Raw genomic sequence first — 26,591 nt, 5'->3', positions numbered from 1 at the left:
GGAAGTAGAACCAACCTAGTTGTCCATCAACAGATGAACAGATGGTAACAATCTGGAACATATATGGAATACCATTCAGTTCTAAAGAAAAGGATACTCACAAAATTTGCAAGAAAATGGACCTAGAATGTATTATAATATTGAGTGAGGCTACCAAATCTCAGAAAGAAAAAAAAATACCCAATGTTCACTCTCATGTTCAGATCTCAGCCTATAGTGGAGATAGATAGATAGATAGATAGATAGATAGATAGATAGATAGATATTTATAAATAAATGTAATATGGTTAAAGCATAACATTAAGGAGAACAAGAAAGAATATAAAAAGCAAAATACTTACTAATGAGTTCATAAATACTCTACTTTGTGTGGGTCCCTTATGTGATCCCTCAAGGGCTCCCAGATTCTCAGTGCACACTAATCCTTCAATGAACAATGTCCACATGTCATTCCATGAGGGGATGTAACCGTGGTGGAGACCTTCACTTTGAATTATGCTTTTAAGTGTTTAAATATTACTGTAATTCTTTGTAGACATTACTAATCTTAGTGTATTTGTGCTTTAAACAGAAGTTTAGTTATCTAAATACTAGAGTGTGACGATTGGTAGAAGTATGTTCAAAATCATCATAATTTTAAGATTTCCAAGAATTCCTGGGTAACTGATTCATTGGCCCAAATCTGTTTAAGAGTAATGTGCCAGGAATGTAAAAACTGATTGTTTGTTTGCACCGTTTTCGTTTTCACCCATGGCCTGTTATGATTCTAAGAGGCATCAGTTTTTGCTGAATCAAATTTAGTATCTTTAAACATGAATGAAAATCCTGATTTTTTTTATCCTAACATCCATTAAATATAGATTAAAAAAGAACATACATACCATTGAGAGCCACAGGGGCCTTGTCGGACTTCTCCTGGCTTATACACTTTTCCATTAGATTCACAGGGACATTTTTCCTTTAATACACACTTTCCTTTCTCTCTAATGTCATCCAATAGGTAACCTAGAATACACATACAGATGTAGTCGCAAAATTATATGATCAGTGAAGTCATTCACAACTGTAGCCACTCATGAACTGGTTCTAAAACAAGTGTAAGTGTGCCCTGACATGGCAACTTCTTATGTTAATTGTCAGTTTTCATGTTGACTGACAACAACACAGAGGAAAATCTTCTGAGCGTGAGTTACTGCCCCATAGGGACAGGACCTATTAGGCGCCGTGTAGTCTGTGGAGTATGGGAACATTCAATATTCAGACATAAAATCACATTAATTAGCTTGGAGCATGTCTGACATTCCTTCATGGGTTGTTGGAGGAATGATAAGAATAATTTACTCATTGCAATAGCCTTTTGGAGCTATGGTTTGCTGTACTCTGTCCAGTGTTGCTGTAGTGACTTGAACACTCTCATAAGTAAATTACCTTCTGGACAGGTGCAGCCACTCACACATTCACTGTCTTGGAATGGAGCCACATTTGAGCATGTTGGAGGGTTTGCAGGTCCACATTCTTTGTAGATGTGCTTCCCTGGACATTGTTGCTTTGCTGAAGGTATACAAAAACATGCATGCTTGTGAAAAAAGATTATAGGAAAAATTATACAAACAGAGTAAATATACAATTCTCCAATGGTCCTTTCAAATGGGTTTCAGTGACTGCTTTTCTTTTTCTTTTTTTTTTTTTTTTGTTTTTTGAGACAGGGTTTCTCTGTGTAGCCCTGGCTGTCCTGGAACTCACTTTGTAGACCAGGCTGGCCTCGAACTCAGAAATCCACCTGCCTCTGCCTCCCAAGTGCTGGGATTAAAGGCGTGCGCCACCACCGCCCGGCGACTGCTTTTCAAGATACAAATAAATCACTCTGGATACTCCATAGAACTAAATGATGGCAGTTTCCCAAACATTATTGCCCTCAGTAGTTTTAAATTTGGAGGGAATATAAATAACATCATTTAGTTTCATCTCATGTTAAATTTGGTTTCCAGTTGAATAAAGACTAACCCAAGCATCTAAGTATAAATTGTACTTATATTTGTATAAAGCTTTTATTTACAATTTACTTACCTTTTGAAATACAATAATACTTTAAGAGTACACCATTAAAAATATTCAGTTACTGTTTAGAGGGTTTAACTTTCTCCCCTTACAGTTTGCTGATGACTTTACTAATTAAGACCTTAACACAAAATTCTGCAACAAGTCAAGCCATATCACGAAATGACCTTCAATCTCTTCATAAACACATGTTAGAGATGAGAGTTCCCTTTCTGGGCCTTTCTGGGCCTTAGAATCATTTAAGATAATTGTTTTGAGATATATGTGAACTAAGAGAGTTCTTCAAGAAGGCATCTGTTCATAACCTACAATTGTTAAGAAGAGAACCACCTACCACAAACCACAGCAGAGTCATCTCGCCAGTGTTCAAAGACGCCAGGACCATCATAGGCACACAGGCGGGCTAGTTCCGAGTAGGTGTCACATGTAGCCTGCTTGCCCCCTCCGGTTCTACAGTACTCATCAACACACACGTTTTTGTACCCACTCACTAAAGGGGAAACTTTCGCACATTTCTCAAAGTATGTTCCAATAATTTTGTCACAATACTGCAAAACAGAGCACATTTCATTAAAATTTAACGGGGAAGGATGGTAGAGTGAACAACACCAAAGAAAAGATAGATACTTTGGTTTGTTGTAACATCACATTCTGCAACTCTTGTGGACCAGAGCCATCGAATTCTAACTGACACCTTAAACTTAGGTGATACAGTTGATAAAGGCAGGCTCACAAGGAAGTTTTACCTCTGACATTTCAGACTGCTGCGATGGTCTCAAATATTGTCCCACCCAGAAGTATCCATATGTCTATACTGCAACAAGTCTTAGATCAGGAGAAAGCAGGAGGGTCAAGAAAAGCTCAACAATGCTAGAGAACTTACCAAGGCATGGCAACTAGTGAAAAGCCTCACTATACAGAAGCAATGCAGGCCCCTAACTGTTGATCTGCTTACACTTCATGAGTAGACAGGTGGACAGGTAGCCCTAAAATACAGTGTCCTTTACAGTGGAAACAATATGTGTTTGCTCTACAAATAATTTATTTGTTCATTTGTTCCCTGTCACTAACCAAAATAAAAAAAACATATTTTTATGTCACAAAACGTTTAAATTTTGATGTTTCAACTACCACATGGTGTTTTCTGCTATGATGAATGTTTTTTGAAAAATGCAAAATCTCCTGTTTTGCAACTGTGTACTTTATACTAATTTCAGCCAATGAAGACAGAAAACATCCCCCAAATAGTGTGAAAATAAGAAAATAATAATTTTTTTCATTTTTCTATTTTTCAATGACTGTTTTTAAGCATGTATATAGAATTGTTATTCTGTATAATTTTTGATGGAGGTCATACAAAGGTCATATGGAAGTCACATGAAGGTCAGGAGAATTTCAAACAACACATTCTGGTCAGATGTCAGGAGTCTGTGAAATCTCATTAATCATTAGATACATATAAATCAAACCCATCAGAATGACTATCAACACAAAGTCAGAAAATAATAAATGCTACCTCAGATACAAAGAAAAAACTCTTTTATAGACATGGCCAAAAGCAGCATAGAAGTTTCAGATACACAAAGACAGGGCACTGACCCAGTGATATCAGTCCTCAAAAAACTATCTATCTATCTATCTATCTATCTATCTATCTATTCACCATACATACAGCACCATTCTCAAAAGCCAAGCTATGAAAACAGCCTTAACATCTATAGTAACAGAAATGGAGAAAAAAATCTGTTATGTAGCAGGACATCATTCAGCTCTCAAACAGAGAACAAAATCTTACAGGCCATTAGAAAATATATGGGCCCGGCAGATGTTATGCTATATGAAATATTTTTTAAATTATATAATCTCATGTATATGAAGAATCTTTAAAGGCAATCAAATATAGGGTGGAAAGGCAGTGGTGAAAGGGACTGGAGGACAAGAAATAAAGAGACACATGGCAGAAGTTATCATATAGGTGTAGATAGAAGTAGTGGATGCTGACCTTGAGCTTGCAAGGACACTGCAGTGACCACAGTAAGGCAAACACACCCTACCAGATGGTCATGCTGAATAAGCAGATTTCCTGCCACAACTACACAAAGGTGACTGCCTTCACGGTAGGATGGGTAGATTAGTTTTCTTCATTACTGTAATCTTTTTGATAGTTCTTTTTATATACCTCCGCAACATCATGTTAGATGCCTTAAAGATACACATTAAATTTCATTTTAATAATTCAGAGGGAGTTCTCGTGCTAAAACGGCTGCAAGGCATACCCGGATTTCCTACCTGGACTCCGTCCTCACAGACTTCATTGCTCCTGCTCAAAGCACGGGGGCAGTCATTGGAAATTTTGCTGTTGGCAATGTGTTCATTAATATCTTCACCTGCAAGTCAGAGCATTGTTTCAAGGTATTCATTTATCTGTACTTTATTTGTGACGACATACAGTCTTGGCAAGATGAATATACTTCGGTTCTAACAGTTTTTCATTCTTTCAACAGGTGCAAATTATTAGTAAACTTATCTAAATGTGAAAAGAATTTAAATTTTTTTTTTTTTAGAAAGTGATTTTCTTAGAAAAAAATCTGTCAAATCTCACCTGGGACACTGCTGAAGTTTCCGCAGATACCACAGGTTATATACTGGCTGTAAAGAGTGAGCTTTGGAAACAAAGAACATTGGTATGTTCATAAAATTGTGAAAATATCTCAAGACAATTTTTAACCAAACCAAAGGGCAGAATCTCCTCCTGTGTGATGTTGTGTGCACTGGCCAGTTAGGGGAGTGGTTGCCTTCCTTAAAGAAACTGTGACTAGAACTTGAAACAAGTCTGACTCCACTGTTTTTGTGCCCTCCGGTAGATTTTATCTCTTCTATTGAAAATAGATTTTTTTCCTCTCTTAATATATTCAGATTACAGTTTCCCCTCATTCTACTCTTCCCATTTCCTCCCCGCCTCCCCTCCTGTCTAGAGTCACACTCTGTCTCTCATTAGAAAACAGACTTCTAAGGGGATACAATATAAAATATAATAAATACAATGTTTAAACAAAAACTAACCATTTAAATAGGACAATGCAACAAAAGGAAGAGGATCCAAGAGAAAGCACAGGGAACAGATAGATATACGTGCAGAGACCCTGTGATTCACACGATCGGGACTCCCATAAAAACACCTTACCTTTACCTGCATGTTCAGCTGTCTCTGGCCATCTACAAGGGCTGCATAGTGAGGTACTCGGACTATCAGGCATGAAAATGCTCAGCACAGTGAGCATGTAATGATTGCTCAACAAATCTCACCTTATCATTTCCCTATGTGTTTATTTTTATGACTAAAAACCAAAGACCAAAACCCCAAAAGTTTAGAGAAAAATCACTGGTCGACTTACTGAGAGTTTGTCCTTGCCCCACCTTAGAGACAAGATTCTTCTGCGGGTTTTGAGAACATAGTGATCACCTTGCTTCTTAATATGAATCATCTTATTGCTTAATGGTATCTGTGCCCTGAAACATATAAAAAATAAAATAAAAACTGATACGGCCGTGACAAGGGCTGCTGGGAAATAAGTACTATATGTATGTAGCCTTGGGGTTTTGAAAAAGTAACCAGGTAGAATGTTGGTCTGTTGTCAGAAAACAACCATCAAATGATTTGAAATATTTACAAGTAGAATATCAATGCCATCTCAGTTTCTTATCCCAGAAAGCAAAGAGCCTGTCTCTGTGAAATCTGAGTAGTTACTTCTGAAAAACAATGGCCTCTTTGTTTTCTAATTTGTGAAGCTTCACATCTGTCTTTAGCTTTCTACACATCTACAAAAATAGCAATGTCCTGGTATCTCTTTCATGGAATCTACATTTCACATTAAATCTAGACACTTGGAGTAATTGTACATCAGAACCACTGGTTGTGTTCTAGCTTGCCACAGACAAGTACTGAAACTGGATTGTCAGCCACTCTTTACTTGGCTTTTCCGTCTGATTGGTTTTGTCTCATCATACTCCAGACTACTCTAAGTCATAGACAGTATATTCTGTTATTTACCTTTCTTCATTGACATAAATAGTATTCTGCACAACCAAGATCCCAACGTCATCGATCAGAGCTTTGATTTCTTCAATATCGCCATTCTTGTGCCTCTGGATCTCAATATTGAAGTCTCCTCCTCCAGACTCAGCACAATCGCGGCAGAAAGTGAATGTGCACTCAGACTCGAAGGAAAAGATGCGGCCATTGAGAGCTTTGTACGTGCCCTTGCCCCACGTAGCTGCTTCACCTACACCGCAGTCAGAGAGGAAATTCATACTCGTTAGTACCGAGAAGCATAACTTCTAGCTGCTTTGTCTATTTATGGACCTAAACATCATAATAAGGTTCAATTTGCCCAGTAACTAAGTGGTTTTCATTGTTGTTGTTGTTAATTTCTCGCCACCACAAAACTAAAAGCAAAGCAGCAGCAGGTCCCACGGGGGGATGCTTTAAAAGATGCATTCTGGCTAAAACAACACTAACCAAAACATCGGTCTTACCTTGGGGAAAAAGAATGTTGTGTCTAAGTTGAGGTAGAAAGGGAAGGAAGCCGAAGCTTTCTCATTCATTTTGCTTTGGGTTGAGAGATTTTTATCCTGTGTCAAGGTGGTACCGTTCATATCAAAGGAGTGTAAGATTCAGATTACACTTTTTTTAAGTATGAACGTATATGTATGTGCACATAGATAATTTCATGTGCTATATTCATGTGCACTAGAAACAAATATGTAAATGTGAAGTCATTCAAATACGCAGTGGTCAAGCAAACAGGTGAAGACTTAGTGTGTGAGTGTGTGTGTGTGTGTGTGTGTGTGTTTAAATTAGTTTCGTGTTTTAGTTATCTTGTGAACTGTTAAAGGTACCGGGTTAGATCGAAACCTATGACTAGTCATCTATGTTTACTTACCAGCAACTTCATTTGCTTCTGAATATGTGGGAGTCGCTTCTGGAACATGGGCGGCTTTTTCTATTCAACACAAGATATAAATAATATTTAAATTTAAACATACTTTGACTCAAAATGTATTTCCAAGGAAATGGAATATTTAAGTGAGACATTAAATGTTGTTTTTCACTGGTGCAGTTCCTTATCCTGAGTGTATGAGAGCTAGGATTTGACAATTTCATATGCATGATTATCTCTGGAATCTACTTTTGTTTCTGTGGCCCAGTGAGTCATTGTGTCTTCTGAAATCTATTAGGGACGACTCAGTGCATTCACACACAATCACTAACTTGCCTTATCTATTATAGAGCTGTCTACTCTGCTTGAAAAATAAAATATAACTAAATCATTATCAGAAGCCACAAAACAAGCAAGTCACAAAGTACAGTTTAGTCTGCCGGTCTATTACCTAATACTAATAAAGAACTTATGTATGCACATGGTAAGTGTCATTTTCTTAGATCAAGGGGGGATGTCATGTACCTTGAATTTCAAATCCACTTTTGTATTTCTAACAATCTTTTGAGATAGAAAAATTAATTTGATATGAAATCTTAGGGTCAGGCTTAAAACTCAGGATGATGCCAATAACAAATGTAGGTATTTCAGGAACATTTGAAAACTTTTCAGAATGTGGTTATTATGTATTATTTAACTACTCTTTTTACCAGAGATTAACTTTACTCAGATTGTAAGGGCATAGTCTATATTCCTATCTTGTTTAGAACAGGTTATAAATGTGTCTTAAACAATAAGGCAGAAGTACTTTTATGCTTTATTAAAATCCCCATAAAACATTTTTCTCTTAGTCATACACTTTCTTTAAGTATCTCACTGGTCTCCTAAATCTTTTACTCAGGATGCACTATTATAAACAGGGTAACACGGTGTCATCCTGTCCCAGTAAGTTAGTAACCAACAGAAGCTTTCAAATTTATATTTACATGTGCATGCGTCTTTTTTCCTTCAACACCAGAAGCCACAAATAAATCTGAAAGTAAATTACCTGAAGTACTGGGTGGTCCAGTCGTACTGTGCACAGATGAGCTTGCTGTACCTGTTTTAACACAGAATCGGACTTAGTAAAATATGATTTTAAAGCTCTGATGGGTAAACCGTAGATACAAACTCAGCAATCCCAATGCTTGGGCCAGGAGAGGCTATAAATAAAAAGTTACAAGTTATTAACTCGATTTCCACTGAAGAGAAAAAAAAAACCCTACATGTCATATAAAAAGCTGACTTATTTTAGATACATCATCTTAGAATTTGTTAAGGGAAAGAGCAAAGAATTGTGCACAGAGGGATAAAAATATCTTACTTTCCTTTCAGTGGAACCTGTTTCCATAAAGAGCTGATTTACATTCGAGATATCTAGGTGTCCATCCAAGATGTCAGTTGAACAAAGGATTCTTGCCCATAGGAAGTGAGACTATGAAAGATACTTAACATGGCTTTACTATTGTGTCAAGACATGGGGAACCAGAGCCAAAGGAAGTGGATGCATGCTCCCATCTCTAACCCAGGAGCCATCTCCAATTGATAACTACTTGCAAATGAAAATTAGTTTTCACCAAGGTAGTCTCACTGGGGAAGCCAATCACTCTTAAGAGCAGGCCCCAGGCCCAGCAGCAGATGACCAACCCCAAAATGAACTCAATGGCAGCCTGGGAGGTTCTTTATCTAATAATGTTAACTCAGGGCATCTTATTTATTCATGTATTTGTATTTAGCCTCACAGGTTCTTTGCATATACATTATGGCTTCAGGTTCTGTGTTTGTATGCAATTCCTGTGTGTGCCAATGGGTGTCTCTGCATCTCATGCATTTCATATGTATTTTCTTTGGATCTTTTTCTTCTTTGGTTCTACTATGTCCTAGTATTATGATGTGTTTAGTTTTTTTGTTTTATTTTATTAGTATTCCTTAAACAGTTGTTTGTTTGCTAATGAGAAGTTTGGACTAAGGGTGGATGTGGTTGAGAGGAGAGGGGAAAAGAACTGGGAGTAGTAGAGGGAGCACGTGCTCTGTCCTTTTTGGAAGTGTGCTCTCCATCCTCCTCCTCCTCTCCCTCCCTCCTCCCATGCTGTTCTCCCATTTCCCTCCTCCCATCTCTGCTCACCTCCTCCTTCCTCCCTCTACCCATACTCACCTCCCCCTCCTTCCCTCCACCCATACTCACCTCCTCCTCCACCATGCTCACCTCGTCCCTTCACCCATGCTCACCTCCCCTCTCCACCATGCTTATCTCTGCACCTTTCATCATTCTACCCCTGCTGGAATCTACCTTGAACACTTCTTTTAAAACTCCAAAACTACTTTATATTAGCTCATCTGAAAAAAAAATTGGTATTAAAAAAAAAAAAGAATCTCAGCATCTTCTCAAATGATCCATAATCAATTCCCAGGTTGCCAAAGAAGGCAGCAAAGGGCTCCTTCTGCTATTGACATCCTGGTGAAACAAGCAAATGAATGCTCGGTGCTCTGGTGGTGAGCATGGGTCTAGGGAGGTAAGATCCTTGGCAACATTATTTTGATTTAGTCTTTCTTTTTTTCTTCCTTCCTTCTTTCCTTCCTTCCTTTCTTTCTTTTTTTCTTTCTTTTTCTTTCTTCTTTTCTTCCTTCCTCTCTCTCTCTCTGTCTCTCTCTCTGTCTCTCTCTCTGTGTCTCTCTGTCTCTCTCTCTCTAGCTTTCTTATCAAGAATCACTTAGCTTCATACACAGAGGACCCCATCAGTATTTTCTCCAACTCTGTTTAGCAGATTGCTTTGACAGCCCCCAGCGTTCTACATTTCAAAGGCTGATTCCCATCTTTGAATGCTCACTCAATGATCTTTTGGAGTGGGACATCCAAGATTTTAGACTTGATGGCCAAAACAGACTAACTTAGACTCTAAAGGTTTTCATGGGAGATTAAAACTCCAGCTCTTCTTCAAGTGATATCTGTATTTTTATTTTTTTCCAAGTGAAGGAGCATGACTTGTGTCTCAGGAAACCTGAAGAACCCTGGAGGACTGCAATATAGGCCAGGGAAGAGAGCGCTGATGTAGGCAGGAAGCTTATAAATACATTTCTCCATTTTAAAACACGTCAGGCCAGCAACATCTAGTCCACCGGAGAACTCGATCTGAACGTCCTGAGATTTTCTTCTTCCTTTTTTTTTTTTTTTTTTTTTGATACACCCATAATCACAGGACATATAGCTTCATATAATTATAAATAAAAAGGTGGGGGAAATTTGATCTTTAAAAAATTGGCATTAAAAGAGAAAAATGTCCAGGGCTGAAGAGATAGACGGCTTAGTAGCAAAGAACACTTGCTGCTCTTGCAAAGGACCTGAGTTGTATTCCCAGCAGCCACCTCACAAACGGCTGTAATTCCCGTCCCCAGGGATCCAGTGCTCTCTTCTGGGCTTGGCAAACACCATCACGCATGTCACACACACACACACACACACACACACACACACACACACACACACACCTGCAAGTCTTTAAAAATAGAAATTTCTGGTTAGAGTGTCTTCCTCTCTTGCTGGTTAGTTCTTCACAGAGGAAAAACATAGCAGGAATGGCTGGGCCACCTCTATATAAATGCCCTGGGGCAGCACAGCTACAAAAGCATCTCCTGCAGGAGGACCTAACTGAGGACTGCCTGAGACACCAAGGATTGTTGGTGCAGACAGTGCCAGCCAATGGTGAACTGCTGTTTTGAAGAGGTGCTTTCTTGGCACCAATGGGGTGTGGGTGAAGCAGATTAAAGGCACTTGCAGCAGTGTTCAGATGAGTTTGCTGCACGTTTCTCACCTGCTCCCAGAGTCTGTGTCGTTGACTCTGTACCACCTTATCTCCAACTTCCAAGGGCAGGTAGGGTCAGAGGTCATGTAGTCCAGGGCACAGGCAGCAGAAAAGATCTTGCCTTAAGTCTTCATCACTAGCTTCATTTTTGACTGACTTTCTCTCTTTGTTAAGGCTTTACCAATGACAGCTTAAGCACTGTCTTTTATACGAACGTCTTCTACCTTGTCTTCACTAAGAGGGATACCTTTGGAAGCACAGATTTGGAATTAAAGATGTTGCACCATGAAAGCTACAAGCCTTTTCGATTTGGTTTAAGGATTACTATGTATTACCTGAAGGTGTGCTTTTGCTTGTACAGTATTTGCAGGGTTCCAAATCAGGTTGCAAATACAGAATTACTTGATACAAATTTTTCTTAAGCCATGGATGTTGAAAACATCTAACTAGTTAATGTTAACTAGTTAACTAGTTAACATCTATCTAGTTAATTTAAACTTGCTGGGCTGGGCTGTAGCTTAGTTGTAGAGTGCTTGCCAGGTAGGCATGAGGCCCTGGGTTCAATTCTCAATACTATTTCCCACCTTAAAACATAGGACAAAATATTTCAACCTTAATGACTAGTTTGATCTAATCAAACTTAAGATGACCTTAATGTCTAGTTTGATGGTGCACATGTGTGATCCAAACACCCAGGAAGCTAAAGAAAGGTAAGTATCAAGAATTAAAGGCCAGTTTGAGGCTACACAGCAAGTACCAGGCCAGCTAAGGCTACGTGGTAAAACTCAACATCCAAAACCAAAAATATAAACAAATAAATGTATCAGTAAGAGAAGATAGGAGGCTCTACACTGCTGTCAGCCTAAGCTTTCCTGTGTTTATATCTGTTAGATATTTAAGATGCAATGTCGGTGTTTTCTATGCTTAAATATAGTTTCTTGGGTTTACATTAAAATAACATTATTTTTTTCTAAATTGAAAATTTTTGTAAAGGATAGTACACCAGGAATGAAACACCAAGCAAGAGAACGATAGGAACATATAGGTATCAAAATATAAATTTGAAAAGTGTTAAAGAAGAAAACAGAAATGGGAAGATAAGAAAAGAAAGAAGAAAAAAAGAGAATATTAGCCACAAAGGTTTGTCTGAAGGAGGAAGCACGTTTTTTTTTTAAATCCATAAAGAATGTGTGTATGTTTAAATTGACTGTTTTCAAAATTATTTTTTTAAATTATTCTAAGCTCAAATACTGTTAGAATTCATTTTATCAGTCAGTATTCTTTAGACACTAGGAAGGAGGTTCAAAAGCAAACACTGAGGTGCTTGGTTACACCTATGACAATGTTTAAATTTGACTTTTGTAGTATCAGCCACGGTGATAAGTCATAGGCAAACTGCAAAGGAAAATGGTCACAGACACAAAAAATAAGCCCACAAGAATAAGCCCAACCAGGGACAGAATGCCAACGGAACTAATACATTTCCTAAGGCAATCAAAGGGCCCTTCAGAAAACTCCTGGGAAAATAAAAAAGATTTTAAAGGGCCAATGCTTGGTATTGCTATAGAAAAGCAGGGTACTGAAACAACTTCTGTAGATGGGCTTCTAGGAACTCAGGGCTTTAACCCTCCATAAAAGGGCAGCCTTTCACCTGCGAGGAAGTCTATCTTGAGACACTACAGCTATCCAATATTTCCTATGGAAGCCTGCCTCAAGCACCAGCGGGTGCCACCGTTGAGATGCCTTGTGTGATTTTACAAAGCCGCTAAAAACATCTATGGGAGAATTGTTTTCTGCTGTAACAGACAACCCAGGATGGCTCGTTTCTAAATTAATGTACATAGTAATCACTCTTGAAGGGAACGCTCTAAACCTAAAGTTTTACTGAACCCTTAATCTACAGATGCTTAAAGGAGTTACAATTACCCAGTCCGGAGTCATTTATACAAAGGAAAGCTTTTGCCTTCTCCACAGCAAAATGATAAAGGCATGGTATCCGTAGTCCTTACTCATAATTGAAGGAACACTCGTAGGCCAACTTTTTAATTGGACTAAAGTGGCTGTTGGAAGCAAGGGAAATTATTAGATTCAGAAAGAGCCACGGGACTCAAGTCACATGAAAAGAGGTGCACTAAAACTATTAGTGAACTGAAGGGAAGGGCAACCCCATAGGAGGATCATCAAGTGGAAGCTACCAGAGACCGGCAAAAGAGCATTCCCCTCCTGGTCTAAGGCCCCCAACACATATGTAGCAGAGAGTAGCCTTGTCTGGCCTCAGTGAGACAGGATGTGCCTAATTCTGTAGAGACTTGATGCCTCAAGAAGGGAGTATCCAAAGGTGGGGGAGTGTGCACCCTCTTAAAGACAAAGGGGAGGCAGGATGGGGAAAGAACTCTATGAGAGGAGACTGGAGGGGGTTAACATTTGGGATGTAAATAAATAAAATAATTAATAATAAAAAAGAAAAACAAATTGCAAAACAGAAAACAGTGGTTTAGAATAAAACTTAAAATCTTAATAATAAATAATAATAATAGTAAATAATGTTAACCATACTTTAAAAAGACAGAAAAGAAAAAAAGACTCTTCTGACCACATGTCATGGCCTGTCCACTATGTAATAACTCAGGAGTTGGGAATAAACCACCAATGTTGGTTAACCACCTATAAACATGTATGTTCCTGGGTGGGGGGGAGGATGTTTTTTTAATTTTGTTTATTTTTGTTTTTGTTTGTTTGTTTTCTCCAACACCTCTTAAAGGATGTAAATAATTCTGTGCAGACAGAGGCGTAGCCTACTGGAAATAAAATAATTCAGGGAGGTGTCCTCTATAACAAAATCTTCCCCTCTGAGTCTCCAGAGTCTCAGAAACGTTCTGAGGATAACATGACTATGTGAGGGAACTGCTGGAAGACTTGAATTTTTTTCTTCAAGCGGGAAAAAAGACATACGAACTTCTTAAGCACAAAGCTAAACCCCATTTCCAAGTCTGTCAGCATCCAGCAACCTGACTTTAAGTTCTAAGTTGCTTCGGTATTTTTTTTTTTTTAGAAATCGTTCTTATAATCAGATCATAGCCATGTCCTCTGTCCCCATTTCTGACCATTCAACCACTGAACTCTTTCTGAAACTGCTTTTTTCTGTCTAACTATATTCTTAGAACATAACCATGTTTAGGTTTTAAACTTTTAATATCTTTTTAATGATTCCATAAAAGTAATTCCCTATTAGACAAGGCATAGCAATATTTGAGAGACATTCATGAAGAAGCCTGCTGGATATACAGATGTCAGCTGCTTCTACTCTTTCTGGTCCGGGGGTATCTGCTTTATAAAAATCATGACTGGCAGTAGCAATTTTTTTTAGAAATTTTGTTAGAATGAGTAACAAAAATCTATTGTCTTTGAAACAGCTTCACATTTTAATGTTTATGGCCAATAAATGTTACTGATTGTCAAACCAGATACAGAGACTTTTTTTCTTTGTCAGATTCACTCACAAACAGGGGTTATGGCTAAGCCCCAATAAAATTAGTCTCCTAAGTAGTATGTCAAACTAAACCAGATGATCAGGAAGGACAAGAGACTCAAGATGATGACATGTGGGTCCCCCTGTGGAAGGGTAGTTCTGTCCATCGGCTCCCCTTTGTTTGGAGCAAGTGGACCATACACTTGATTAGTGTGGAAACTTCTTCCACCCCTTAGGATGGATGCCAACCACAGAAATTATTTCACCGTAATAGTAAAGAAAATGTATTTTCTTTAATGACCAGATATAGAGACCTAGAATCATGCCAGTTGCTATTTTGACCAAGTGTTTTTTGTGGAAGCAATCTCTGAGCAAGATTTGCCCCAGGATGGATTGGTGAAAGTTGGTGAGACAGCCACTAGGCAAGAATTGCCTCTTTCCTTCTACAGAAAAATTACTGTCCAGAAAAGGACACACTTGCAGAATAGTCGACTGATTATATCTGCCTAGACAGAGTAATCAGCCCTTAATAATTCTTCAGCACTAAGGTCTGTCAGATGATCCTGGGCCAGAAGGCAGAAGAACAGATGCTCCAACGTTTTGAAGTAGAGCGAGTGTCCAGGTGTTCAGAGGTCTCTATAAATTGGCTAAGTTTTAGAAGCTATGCTTTGTGCTTCCCACAATTCTAGTTAACTCAGTCATTCTGGATTTCTGACGGGGTTGAAAACTTATAGCTATTTACCTTGAGAGAAAAGATTTGAGTGGATGGTCATCAGCTGACATTTATCCTAAAGCCAGGTTCAGAACTAAATGTTTTAGTTAGGATAGATGACAGAGGTGCTGGTTAGTCAACAAAAGGATGGACTGGGTATTAGGACTATCTTGTACCTCACTGGTACAAATTGGCATAATTATGCTCTAATTGTATTTTGAGAGAAAAGTTTCATTTTAACAGGAAGGGTGATGTGTAGGAGGAGCTAAGGTGGGAGGAGTACTGAGAGGAAGAAAAGGAGTAAGAAGAGGAGAAGAAGAAGGAGAGGAGAAGCTAGGTGATGAAAGAGAGAAAGAGGGGGAAGATAGGGAGGCAGATGTTCATGTATCTCCACCAGTCAAAGATAGTTGTTATATCTAGGTTGGGTAGTGGGTTACACCTCTGATTGAACAATACCAAACTTATAAAGCCTATGATTAACATTTTTTTTAAAAAAAAATGTATAAATGCAAAAAGGAAAAGGGGGCATGGGATAGGGGTTTTCTAAGGGGGGGGGATGGGGAAAGGGGATGGCATCTGAAGTGTAAATGAAAGATCTAATAAATAAATAAATAAATAAATAAATAAATAAATAAAAGAAGGAAAAAAAGGATTGTTTTGGGTAAAAGGAAAATTTGTTGGATGAACACTACATATGATTCTGAAGGTCTCATTTTTCAACATAGTTGGACGTCATCTATTTATTGATTTCTCTCCCATTTTTTCACTCCTCAACAAGAGTTTGTGGATGTTAAATGATAAATATGACCTTTAACTGCAGCAACAAAAATAAACAAACAAAAGTCCTCTAACTTTAGAGACCAAGGGCTCTTTCACTCCTAAACTCAGAGGTCAAACTGATGAGCACAGCGCTCCTATAAAGCAGGTGGCCTCAATCTTCTAACCCCAACACAACAGAAGCCCAGCCATTATTGTGTTAGAGCTCTGTCTGTATACTCCTGGTGCCTTGGACAATGTGTCCTCAGTACCCCAAGATAAACACAGTCAAAGCAAACCTACTCAATGTATCTTTACCTTTTAATAGCTTTCTAGCAACATGTTCTCAGTCAACTCATAGTAGATGAAGATCTTTCTATTTTGAGTGCTATTTTTGGGATTAAAGGTTAATGATTGATTTAAGTTATGTTTTTTTTTATTTTGTTGTCATGTCTTCCATAGATAGATAGATAGATAGATAGATAGATAGATAGATAGATAGACCTACTTAAATGTCATCCTCTGTTAAGATAATTTCACTCTCAAATGTGTACTCTTTCCAGGAATCGTCCTTTCTCCCTTAATGACCACATTTAAAAATATATTAAAACTTGTTCTTAATAAACTCAAACTTTTCTTTAAAAAAGAGAGGTCCTAATTCAGAACATATGTCTCAACAACAACAACAACAAAATGAAGCCTGACTATCTGACCTCATCCCAACAAATAGGAAATGCAAAACTCAGTGTCTCTTAACTATTTCCATAAAATGACAATTGAATAAAATCAGCAACAACATACAATAATTTCAATTTTATTAGTTTAAAATATGTGATGGCTATAAATTTTTATACCCAAAGATGAAGACCCACTAAAATACAACAATTCTATTACTGTATAACAAAGCAAGCCATTTTTAGCAGAGTCAATCCTAAAATAAAGTCAACATTATTACAAAATGACATTATCACTTGATTTTTTAGATTTCTCACTGTAGCCAGATATTAAACCTAATATTGTGTTCCAATGAATAGTGAATATTTTTCTGAATGTTTATTTCAGAAGGTCTAAGGGCCACATTGTTATAAGGGGGGCATTCTTTACTAATTTATAAGAATTAAAGGTATCAAAGTAGATGACCAATCAGTCATGAATATTTTCTTTACAATTTGTAGAATTCCTATGCTATTTCAAAAACAGTCAACATTCTTAAGCATTTTCAAAATGTATCTGCAAAGAATTACCTAGCCAATCAGCTCTATATCCAGGATATAAATACAGCCAAAACATATCCACAATGACACTAACTACTACAGCAGAATCCAAATCACTTTAGAAAGAAGACAAATAAGGAAACAGACACTAGCCCTGGCTCCTTACATGCCAGCGAACAATAAAAGGCTTCTATCTGATAATAGCTAAGTAGATTATGATTCCAAAACCTGACTTGGTTGCAAATTATGAATATGAATGGTAATTATTTTCATTGTTGCTTTAAAAGTAGATTTCAAAAATCATGATTTTTCAAATGAGAAATGACTCTAAATATCTAAGCCACAGAAGATCATCCAGATACGGTTTTGTCAGTAGAACAGTTAACGCTGCCACTAACACCAAGGTCATCAGCTTGATTTTGGTCAGAATGATCAACACCATCAGAATTGGTACTTCTTAGACTACTTCCAGACCCAGAAGGCAAATTCTGGCTTCCTGGGGGAAATCAAACATGATTAAGAACAATTATAAAGGAGAATATTTGCTAGGACATTTTAGGAATGGAATGCAGGTCAAGATACCTGAGTCACTCTGACTTCCAGCATCCAAGCTTTCATGCCCGAAAGATTCACTGTTATTCTCTCCATCCCCCATATGTCCATTAAGCCCAGGTACTTGTTTATCATCTAGATTCCCAAGGTCTCCTGAATCTGTGGCGACTACAGCTGAGGAGCTTGGCCCACTTACTTTATTGGAGTCACCTGGCAAAGGCAAAATAATGATCACAAGGATGACGTTGGCTACGCATTCTTTTTTATATCTGCACTGTGTGGGGATCAGGATGATCACAGCTAGATTATTAGAGATCCTGGGATAACTAGAGCTCTCATACCTGTGTCAGCCTTCTCCCTCAAAGAGTACACAACCATAACCAGGACCAAAAGAGTTCATTTTAATGAGAATGACTTCAAACAACAACAAAACATTTACTTTTCATTTCTCCATTGACAAATGACTGCTAAACCAAAGAGATTTCAAAGTGGAAATCTGAATTTTATTTCAACTTTCCTTTCATTTTCTAACACATACATAACCACACAATAAGTACTTGTGTTCTTTCCATAGGAAATTTAAAACAAAATATAAATTATGGGCAGGCTATTCATGGAAAGGAATGCAGGGCAAGAGACATGAGCCATGCATATTTTCTTCATTCGAGGTTGAAAAGCCTGTAGACAGACTGCTAGTATCTACATTATGGGTATTAGAAACAGCTGTTGGTTTATTCTGGAGTAGGTGACCATAGCTTAATTCTGTGGGGAGTTAAGCGGATTGGGGGGAAACTCAGCCTATTGTTTTCACTTGAGGTTCCTGAGAAAAGTAAAATCAGAAGCATAATGATGATTTGAACATGCATCAGTCTTCAGATCTGCTCTGTGTCAGGACAAGTTTGTTCACAGTGTGATGATTGGAGACCATGTGGTATCAAGAGTGTTTAAAATCAAATGGTCCAATTCATCAAGGTCTACACAAACAAAGACAATATAACCACTCTGACAGGCTCTAATGGCAAAACTAGAGAAACAAATTCTTTCTGATTTGTAGAAAATGAAAATCCAAGTTAAAGACAATGAGGTTGGAATATCTTTCAAATCTTCAGGAGGACACAGCATAGTACAGTGGGTATGCCCTAAGCCCTATCTGTGAAAGTCATGGGTCCAGTTCCAAAGAGTTCAAACCACTCATCAGGCAAGGTCACAAAATTCTTTCATTAAATGCTGTGCTGGGAATTCCTTCTTCCACTCACAGTTCAGCTAGACAATTCCACAGTCCTTGGCAGATTGTATTTGGTAAATGTGATCAAAAGACACCTGTTCATAAAATATTTGACAAGAGATATCCAGGTTTTCACTTATCAGAGAAATATTCTACCATTATCACTATTATCAATGTTAGCAATGGGCTTTGACCAAGACCATTGACCAACCATGACACTATCCTGCACTTTACCAATCCTCTACCAAGACATCAGACTCTACAACAGGAAAAATACCAAACCAAACCAAACGAAACCAAACCAAACACAACACGACAGCTGCCAATAAAGCAAGGATTTGGAGGGTCAGCTTTCACTGCCACACAGTGACACTTGACTACCTGAGACACTGGCGCCAGGGCTTGTACTTCCAAATTCCTCTTCAAATTCTTTTAACAAGTTTTTCATTCCCTTGTCAGGAGGCTTGACAGCTGGAGAAACTAAAATGTTATCATCAGAACACTGGTCAAACATTTACTATTCATTCAGTAAATAAACAATCTGCTCCTAACCACCTGCCACAACACAATCCACTACCTTTCAGGCCATGATTCTGTGTTCTCACAAACACTGACTTGACAAAATGTACAGCTCTCAAGCTCCATACTGCCTTGGTTCTTTGACTTTCTTGAACCTATGTCCTGAGCATAGATTCCCAAGAATATTTGACAACAGACTATTGTCAGAGGATGAATTCCAACTACAAATTTCAAGGTCCAGTTTAGCTCTGCCCCTCCAATAACGATGGCCAATCCAATAACCTGAAATCTTTCACTTTCAGAGAAATGATTGTTCTAAAATATTGACTCAATTGAGAACTCAGGTATTCACTTGCTTAGGCTGATGTCCTGATGTCCTGCAGGAATTCCTCCTTTTCATAATCCTATTTGACCTTTTCTTTTGTCACTCTCTTCAACTTAGGTTTTCACATTAACATATTTAAGAGTCAACCCACATGCTGTGTTCTAAGGAAGGAAGGATCAACATTCTGAGGTATATTCATGAATTAATCTTTTAATTTATGTTTACAAATTCATCATCACCAAACCAATGTGATGCAACATGCCAATTTGAATGTAATAACAACTTTTCTGTCATTCACTAATATATACAGACCCAGCTGATGAGAATAAGTGTCTCCTCAACAGGGAATTTAAAATAAAAGTGCATCCTAAAAGCAGGACATCCATGGAATAGAATGGAGGTCAGGATGTGCAAGCCACTGTTTTTTTTTTTCTATCATTGTGGGTTTGTAGAATGACTGCTAATGTCTTCAATCTGGTTATTCCCACCATATCAAGTCTTTTGTTTACCCTAGATTACCACAGGATCTCCTGACTCCCTGGAAACTCCATCTGATGTATCAGCCTATGCTTTCACTTGAGTCACTTGACAAATGTAAATCATAAGCCTAAGGACTACTGCCTTCGCATCTAGTGAATAGAACTGAACTCTTTGAGGGAAAATGTATGCTCATAACTTCGTTACTGGAGATCATGAGCTATCAATAGCAATGGGAACCCTGTGGTCAATTTTCCTCAAGGTCTACACAAACAAAGCCAAAGCATCCAGTCTAACTTCACATTTCAGCTACATTATCAGAAGGTTTTTGACAAACTGCATTATAAAAACATGATCAAAAATATATGATTATAAAATATCAGCTAACAAAGTTAGAATCATAACCATAAGAATGACAGCCTGGGCATCCTCATTAGATCTGTACTGTGTGGACAGTGGTATGTTCGTAACTTGATTCCTAGAGATCATGGGCCATTAAGTGCCCTGGGAATCATGTGGCACATTTTCATTATGGTCTGTACAACCTAGCAAAATGTCCACTCTACCCTTTTTAATTGCTAAACTGGAAAAAGTAATTCTCTCTATTTTATAGGAAATAAAAACCTGAGATAAATAGACAAAGGAGAGGATGAAGGAATGAATTGTAGGAGGAGGATAAGGAAGAGGAGAAAGAGGAGAAGGAGGAAGAGAAAAAGAAGGAGTAGAAAGAGGAAGAGGAGATGAAAAAGGAGAAGAAGAAGGTATAGGAGAAGATAAAGGTGGAGGAGGACAAAGAGGAGAGGAAAACTAAAGAGGAGCAGGAGGAGAAAGAGGATGAGGAAGAGTAATTTTGAACCTATTGATAATTCTCAGAAGTTAATAGAGAGGGGATGCCACAGCATCACAACTGACACTCTCGTGTCCAATTTCAGAAGACTTCAGGACTGTCCCTTTCTCCTGATCGAAAAGATCTGTTTTGTAAAGCCCCAAGATGAATACCTTCTTCCACTCAAATTTCAGCCTGAATACCAGGACGTCTTTGACAGACTGTATTATGCAAACATGATCAAAAATACATGATCATAAAATATCTGATGATAAACACAACCACAATCGTCAATGCCAAAGAATATATTCTTTCACTTGCACTATGATCAATGTCAGCACACAGTTGGACCCAGATTCATGACTTATCAGATGTATTCCCTTGTTCTTAATAGCCTTCTGAAAATGCACAACTATAATAATATTCATCTGCCAACAAACAAGAGTTTTGAACCTCAGCACAATTCAGGATTGACTACTACACACTAACACGTGACTACCTGAGCCATCAGCATTAATTGAGTACTGGTCTACAACTGCTTTCAATTCTTCCAGGAGATTACGTGACTGGTCACCATGTTTGTGAGCTGTTGGGGGGAAAAGAATTTCATTAGATTATAGCACAGAACTGAATCATTCATACTTTGTATTGAGAAAAATTAAAGTCATCAACAGACTACTTGATAAAACACAAACTACTCTCTCCCTTTTCCACAAATTTTCCATGTTCTCATAAAAACTGACTGGGTACAAAGAACAACATCTAAACAAGATCCAGCCTTCTTTCCTTTTTATCACCCAAATTGAACTTAATGGTCTTGCCCCAGAAAGAATGAATGAGATAAATTTAGCTATTTCACCATATCAGTATCAATTAGAGTTCAATAGGTCCTAGGTGAGGCTACACCTCTTGTCAACACCAAAACTGAGCACAGATAACCAAGGTCCTTTTATCATTGGTTATTGTCACAGCATGAACTTCACACAGAAATTGCAATTTCACATTTAGCTCTGCCCTTCCTTCATCAATGACCAAGTAAAATACACTGAATTCCATCCCATTCAGGAAATGTAATGACCTAAACTATTGACTGCATTTACATCTCACATTGGTTCACACTGCTGAGGAAGACTGTCTGATCCTCTGCTGGCATCTCTTCTACTTCAAATACTACATTGACCTGTTCCCTCGTCTCTCTCTCCATCTAAGTGATGCACCCTGATGAAGCTCAGGATTAACAATCCTAGACAGTCAAAATTCAAACACATCACCACAAATATTTGGGTCTGTGGAGAGAAACATCAACACTCTAAGGACTGTAACTGAATTATGGAGAGCCATTCAATATAAGATTACTGAATAATCCTCTCTAAACCAAAGTGATTCAAAGTTCAAATCTGAAGTTGATTGCAACCTTGCTTCTATTTTCTAATACATCCACAACCACACAGTGAGAGTACATGTTTCCTTCATAGGAATTTTAGAACACAATAAATGTTATAGACAGGATATCCATGCAAAGGAATGCAAGTCAGGATACCTCCTTCAGTGGAGGTTGCAGAGCCTATAGATGAACTGCTACTCTCTGCATTCTGATTATGTGTACCAGATGCAGGTGCTTGTTGACCCTGGACTGTGGGCTTGTCTCCTAACTTCCTGGAGAGTTCATTTGAAGAATGCACATTTGGGCTACTGTTTCCACTTGTGGTTCCTGGGAAAAGTAAAATTGTAAGCATAAGGATGATTTGAATGTGTGTCTGTCTTCAGATCCCCACTGGGTGGGACAAGTTTGCTTATACTGTGAGTATTGGAGATCATGTAGTATCAAGAGTGCTTAGAGTCAAATGGTCCAATTCATAAAGGCCTATGCAAACAAAGACAATATATCCACTATAACCATTTCTAGTGACATAACTAGAAAATAATTGGTCTTTGTTTAATAGAAAATGAAAATCCAAAATAAGGCTAAGTGAGTTTTAAATCTGTTTCAAATCTTAGGACAACACAACTTGGTGCAGGGAGTATGCTCTAGCCTCATCACTGAACATCATGGGTCCAATTACACAAGAATTCAAGCCTGGGTCACCGAATTCCTTTCACTAAATGCTCTGCATGGAATCCCTTCTCCACTCCCAGTTCAACCAGACTATTTCAAGGTGGTTGGCAGACTACACTTGGTAAAGGTGTTCAGAAGACCTCTCATAAAATATTTGACAAGAGATATCCAGGTTTTCACTTATCAGAAAAATATTCTACCATTTTCACTATTATCAATGTTAGCAATGGGCTTTGACCAAGACCATTGACCAACCATGACACTATCCTGCACTTTACCAATCCTCTACCAAGACATCAGACTCTACAACAGGAAAAATACCAAACCAAACCAAACGAAACCAAACCAAACACAACACGACAGCTGCCAATAAAGCAAGGATTTGGAGGGTCAGCTTTCACTGCCACACAGTGACACTTGACTACCTGAGACACTGGCGCCAGGGCTTGTACTTCCAAATTCCTCTTCAAATTCTTTTAACAAGTTTTTCATTCCCTTGTCAGGAGGCTTGACAACTGGAGAAACTAAAATGTTATCATCAGAACACTGGTCAAACATTTACTATTCATTCAGTAAATAAACAATCTGCTCCTAACCACCTGCCACAACACAATCCACTACCTTTCAGGCCACGATTCTGTGTTCTCACAAACACTGACTTGACAAAATGTACAGCTCTCAAGCTCCATACTGCCTTGGTTCTTTGACTTTCTTGAACCTATGTCCTGAGCATAGATTCCCAAGAATATTTGACAACAGACTATTGTCAGAGGATGAATTCCAACTACAAATTTCAAGGTCCAGTTTAGCTCTGCCCCTCCAATAACGATGGCCAATCCAATAACCTGAAATCTTTCACTTTCAGAGAAATGATTGTTCTAAAATATTGACTCAATTGAGAACTCAGGTATTCACTTGCTTAGGCTGATGTCCTGGTGTCCTGCAGGAATTCCTCCTTTTCATAATCCTATTTGACCTTTTCTTTTGTCACTCTCTTCAACTTAGGTTTTCACATTAACATATTTAAGAGTCAACCCACATGCTGTGTTCTAAGGAAGGAAGGATCAACATTCTGAGGTATATTCATGAATTAATCTTTTAATTTATGTTTACAAATTCATCATCACCAAACCAATGTGATGCAACATGCCAATTTGAATGTAATAACAACTTTTCTGTCATTCACTAATATATACAGACCCAGCTGATAAGAATAAGTGTCTCCTCAACAGGGAATTTAAAATAAAAGTGCATCCTAAAAGCAGGACATCCATGGAATAGAATGGAGGTCAGGATGTGCAAGCCACTGTTTTTTTTTTTCTATCATTGTGGGTTTGTAGAATGACTGCTAATGTCTTCAATCTGGTTATTCCCACCATATCAAGTCTTTTGTTTACCCTAGATTACCACAGGATCTCCTGACTCCCTGGAAACTCCATCTGATGTATCAGCCTATGCTTTCACTTGAGTCACTTGACAAATGTAAATCATAAGCCTAAGGACTACTGCCTTCACATCTAGTGAATAGAACTGAACTCTTTGGGGGAAAATGTATGCTCATAACTTCGTTACTGGAGATCATGAGCTATCAATAGCAATGGGAACCCTGTGGTCAATTTTCCTCAAGGTCTACACAAACAAAGCCAAAGCATCCAGTCTAACTTCACATTTCAGCTACATTATCAGAAGGTTTTTGACAAACTGCATTATAAAAACATGATCAAAAATATATGATTATAAAATATCAGCTAACAAAGTTAGAATCATAACCATAAGAATGACAGCCTGGGCATCCTCATTAGATCTGTACTGTGTGGACAGTGGTATGTTCGTAACTTGATTCCTAGAGATCATGGGCCATTAAGTGCCCTGGGAATCATGTGGCACATTTTCATTATGGTCTGTACAACCTAGCAAAATGTCCACTCTACCCTTTTTAATTGCTAAACTGGAAAAAGTAATTCTCTCTATTTTATAGGAAATAAAAACCTGAGATAAATAGACAAAGGAGAGGATGAAGGAATGAATTGTAGGAGGAGGATAAGGAAGAGGAGAAAGAGGAGAAGGAGGAAGAGAAAAAAGAAGGAGTAGAAAGAGGAAGAGGAGATGAAAAAGGAGAAGAAGAAGGTATAGGAGAAGATAAAGGTGGAGGAGGACAAAGAGGAGAGGAAAACTAAAGAGGAGCAGGAGGAGAAAGAGGATGAGGAAGAGTAATTTTGAACCTATTGATAATTCTCAGAAGTTAATAGAGAGGGGATGCCACAGCATCACAACTGACACTCTCGTGTCCAATTTCATAAGACTTCAGGACTGTCCCTTTCTCCTGATCGAAAAGATCTGTTTTGTAAAGCCCCAAGATGAATACCTTCTTCCACTCAAATTTCAGCCTGAATACCAGGACGTCTTTGACAGACTGTATTATGCAAACATGATCAAAAATACATGATCATAAAATATCTGATGATAAACACAACCACAATCTTCAATGCCAAAGAATATATTCTTTCACTTGCACTATGATCAATGTCAGCACACAGTTGGACCCAGATTCATGACTTATCAGATGTATTCCTTTGTTCTTAATAGCCTTCTGAAAAATGCACAACTATAATAATATTCATCTGCCAACAAACAAGAGTTTTGAACCTCAGCACAATTCAGGATTGACTACTACACACTAACACGTGACTACCTGAGCCATCAGCATTAATTGAGTACTGGTCTACAACTGCTTTCAATTCTTCCAGGAGTTTACTTGACTGGTCACCATGTTTGTGAGCTGTTGGGGGGAAAAGAATTTCATTAGATTATAGCACAGAACTGAATCATTCATACTTTGTATTGAGAAAAATTAAAGTCATCAACAGACTACTTGATAAAACACAAACTACTCTCTCCCTTTTCCACAAATTTTCCATGTTCTCATAAAAACTGACTGGGTACAAAGAACAACATCTAAACAAGATCCAGCCTTCTTTCCTTTTTATCACCCAAATTGAACTTAATGGTCTTGCCCCAGAAAGAATGAATGAGATAAATTTAGCTATTTCACCATATCAGTATCAATTAGAGTTCAATAGGTCCTAGGTGAGGCTACACCTCTTGTCAACACCAGAACTGAGCACAGATAACCAAGGTCCTTTTATCATTGGTTATTGTCACAGCATGAACTTCACACAGAAATTGCAATTTCACATTTAGCTCTGCCCTTCCTTCATCAATGACCAAGTAAAATACACTGAATTCCATCCCATTCAGGAAATGTAATGACCTAAACTATTGACTGCATTTACATCTCACATTGGTTCACACTGCTGAGGAAGACTGTCTGATCCTCTGCTGGCATCTCTTCTACTTCAAATACTACATTGACCTGTTCCCTCGTCTCTCTCTCCATCTAAGTGATGCACCCTGATGAAGCTCAGGATTAACAATCCTAGACAGTCAAAATTCAAACACATCACCACAAATATTTGGGTCTGTGGAGAGAAACATCAACACTCTAAGGACTGTAACTGAATTATGGAGAGCCATTCAATATAAGATTACTGAAAATCCTCTCTAAACCAAAGTGATTCAAAGTTCAAATCTGAAGTTGATTGCAACCTTGCTTCTATTTTCTA

At 38.1% G+C, this 26,591-nt stretch overlaps 2 protein-coding genes across 3 annotated transcripts in view; both read right to left on the bottom strand.

The window, feature by feature from the left end:
* Positions 1–9,282, bottom strand: part of Muc19 (mucin 19, oligomeric) — a 75,932-nt gene extending 66,650 nt beyond the window's left edge. Inside the window, exons 1-10 of the mRNA XM_076912313.1 lie at positions 9,267–9,282; positions 8,047–8,097; positions 7,002–7,061; positions 6,110–6,341; positions 5,454–5,568; positions 4,661–4,721; positions 4,348–4,445; positions 2,393–2,606; positions 1,429–1,551; positions 882–1,005 (exon numbers count right to left, since the gene is read on the bottom strand). Of these exons, the coding sequence (XP_076768428.1) occupies positions 882–1,005; positions 1,429–1,551; positions 2,393–2,606; positions 4,348–4,445; positions 4,661–4,721; positions 5,454–5,568; positions 6,110–6,341; positions 7,002–7,061; positions 8,047–8,097; positions 9,267–9,282 (1,094 nt within the window). The remainder of the gene's footprint in view (positions 1–881; positions 1,006–1,428; positions 1,552–2,392; positions 2,607–4,347; positions 4,446–4,660; positions 4,722–5,453; positions 5,569–6,109; positions 6,342–7,001; positions 7,062–8,046; positions 8,098–9,266) is intronic.
* A 7,290-nt stretch (positions 9,283–16,572) lies between these two features.
* On the bottom strand, positions 16,573–23,605 carry LOC117719293 (submandibular gland protein C-like). 2 transcript variants are annotated; one of them, XM_076912302.1, is made up of 5 exons: positions 23,394–23,605; positions 21,412–21,498; positions 19,147–19,245; positions 17,571–17,750; positions 16,573–17,484 (listed from the first exon to the last, which is right to left on the bottom strand). In XM_076912302.1, the coding sequence occupies exons 1-5, from the start codon at positions 23,524–23,526 to the stop codon at positions 17,339–17,341; spliced, it is 645 nt and encodes a 214-aa protein (XP_076768417.1). In that variant the 5' UTR covers positions 23,527–23,605; the 3' UTR covers positions 16,573–17,338. The 2 variants fall into 2 exon arrangements, with proteins under 2 accessions (XP_076768417.1, XP_076768418.1); XM_076912303.1 differs by lacking the exon at positions 19,147–19,245.
* Positions 23,606–26,591: the final 2,986 nt, after the last annotated feature.

Source organism: Arvicanthis niloticus, chromosome 13 (assembly GCF_011762505.2).
Source record: "Arvicanthis niloticus isolate mArvNil1 chromosome 13, mArvNil1.pat.X, whole genome shotgun sequence".
Taxonomy (NCBI): Eukaryota; Metazoa; Chordata; class Mammalia; order Rodentia; family Muridae; genus Arvicanthis; species Arvicanthis niloticus.
This window is presented reverse-complemented; position numbering and strand designations above follow the sequence as displayed.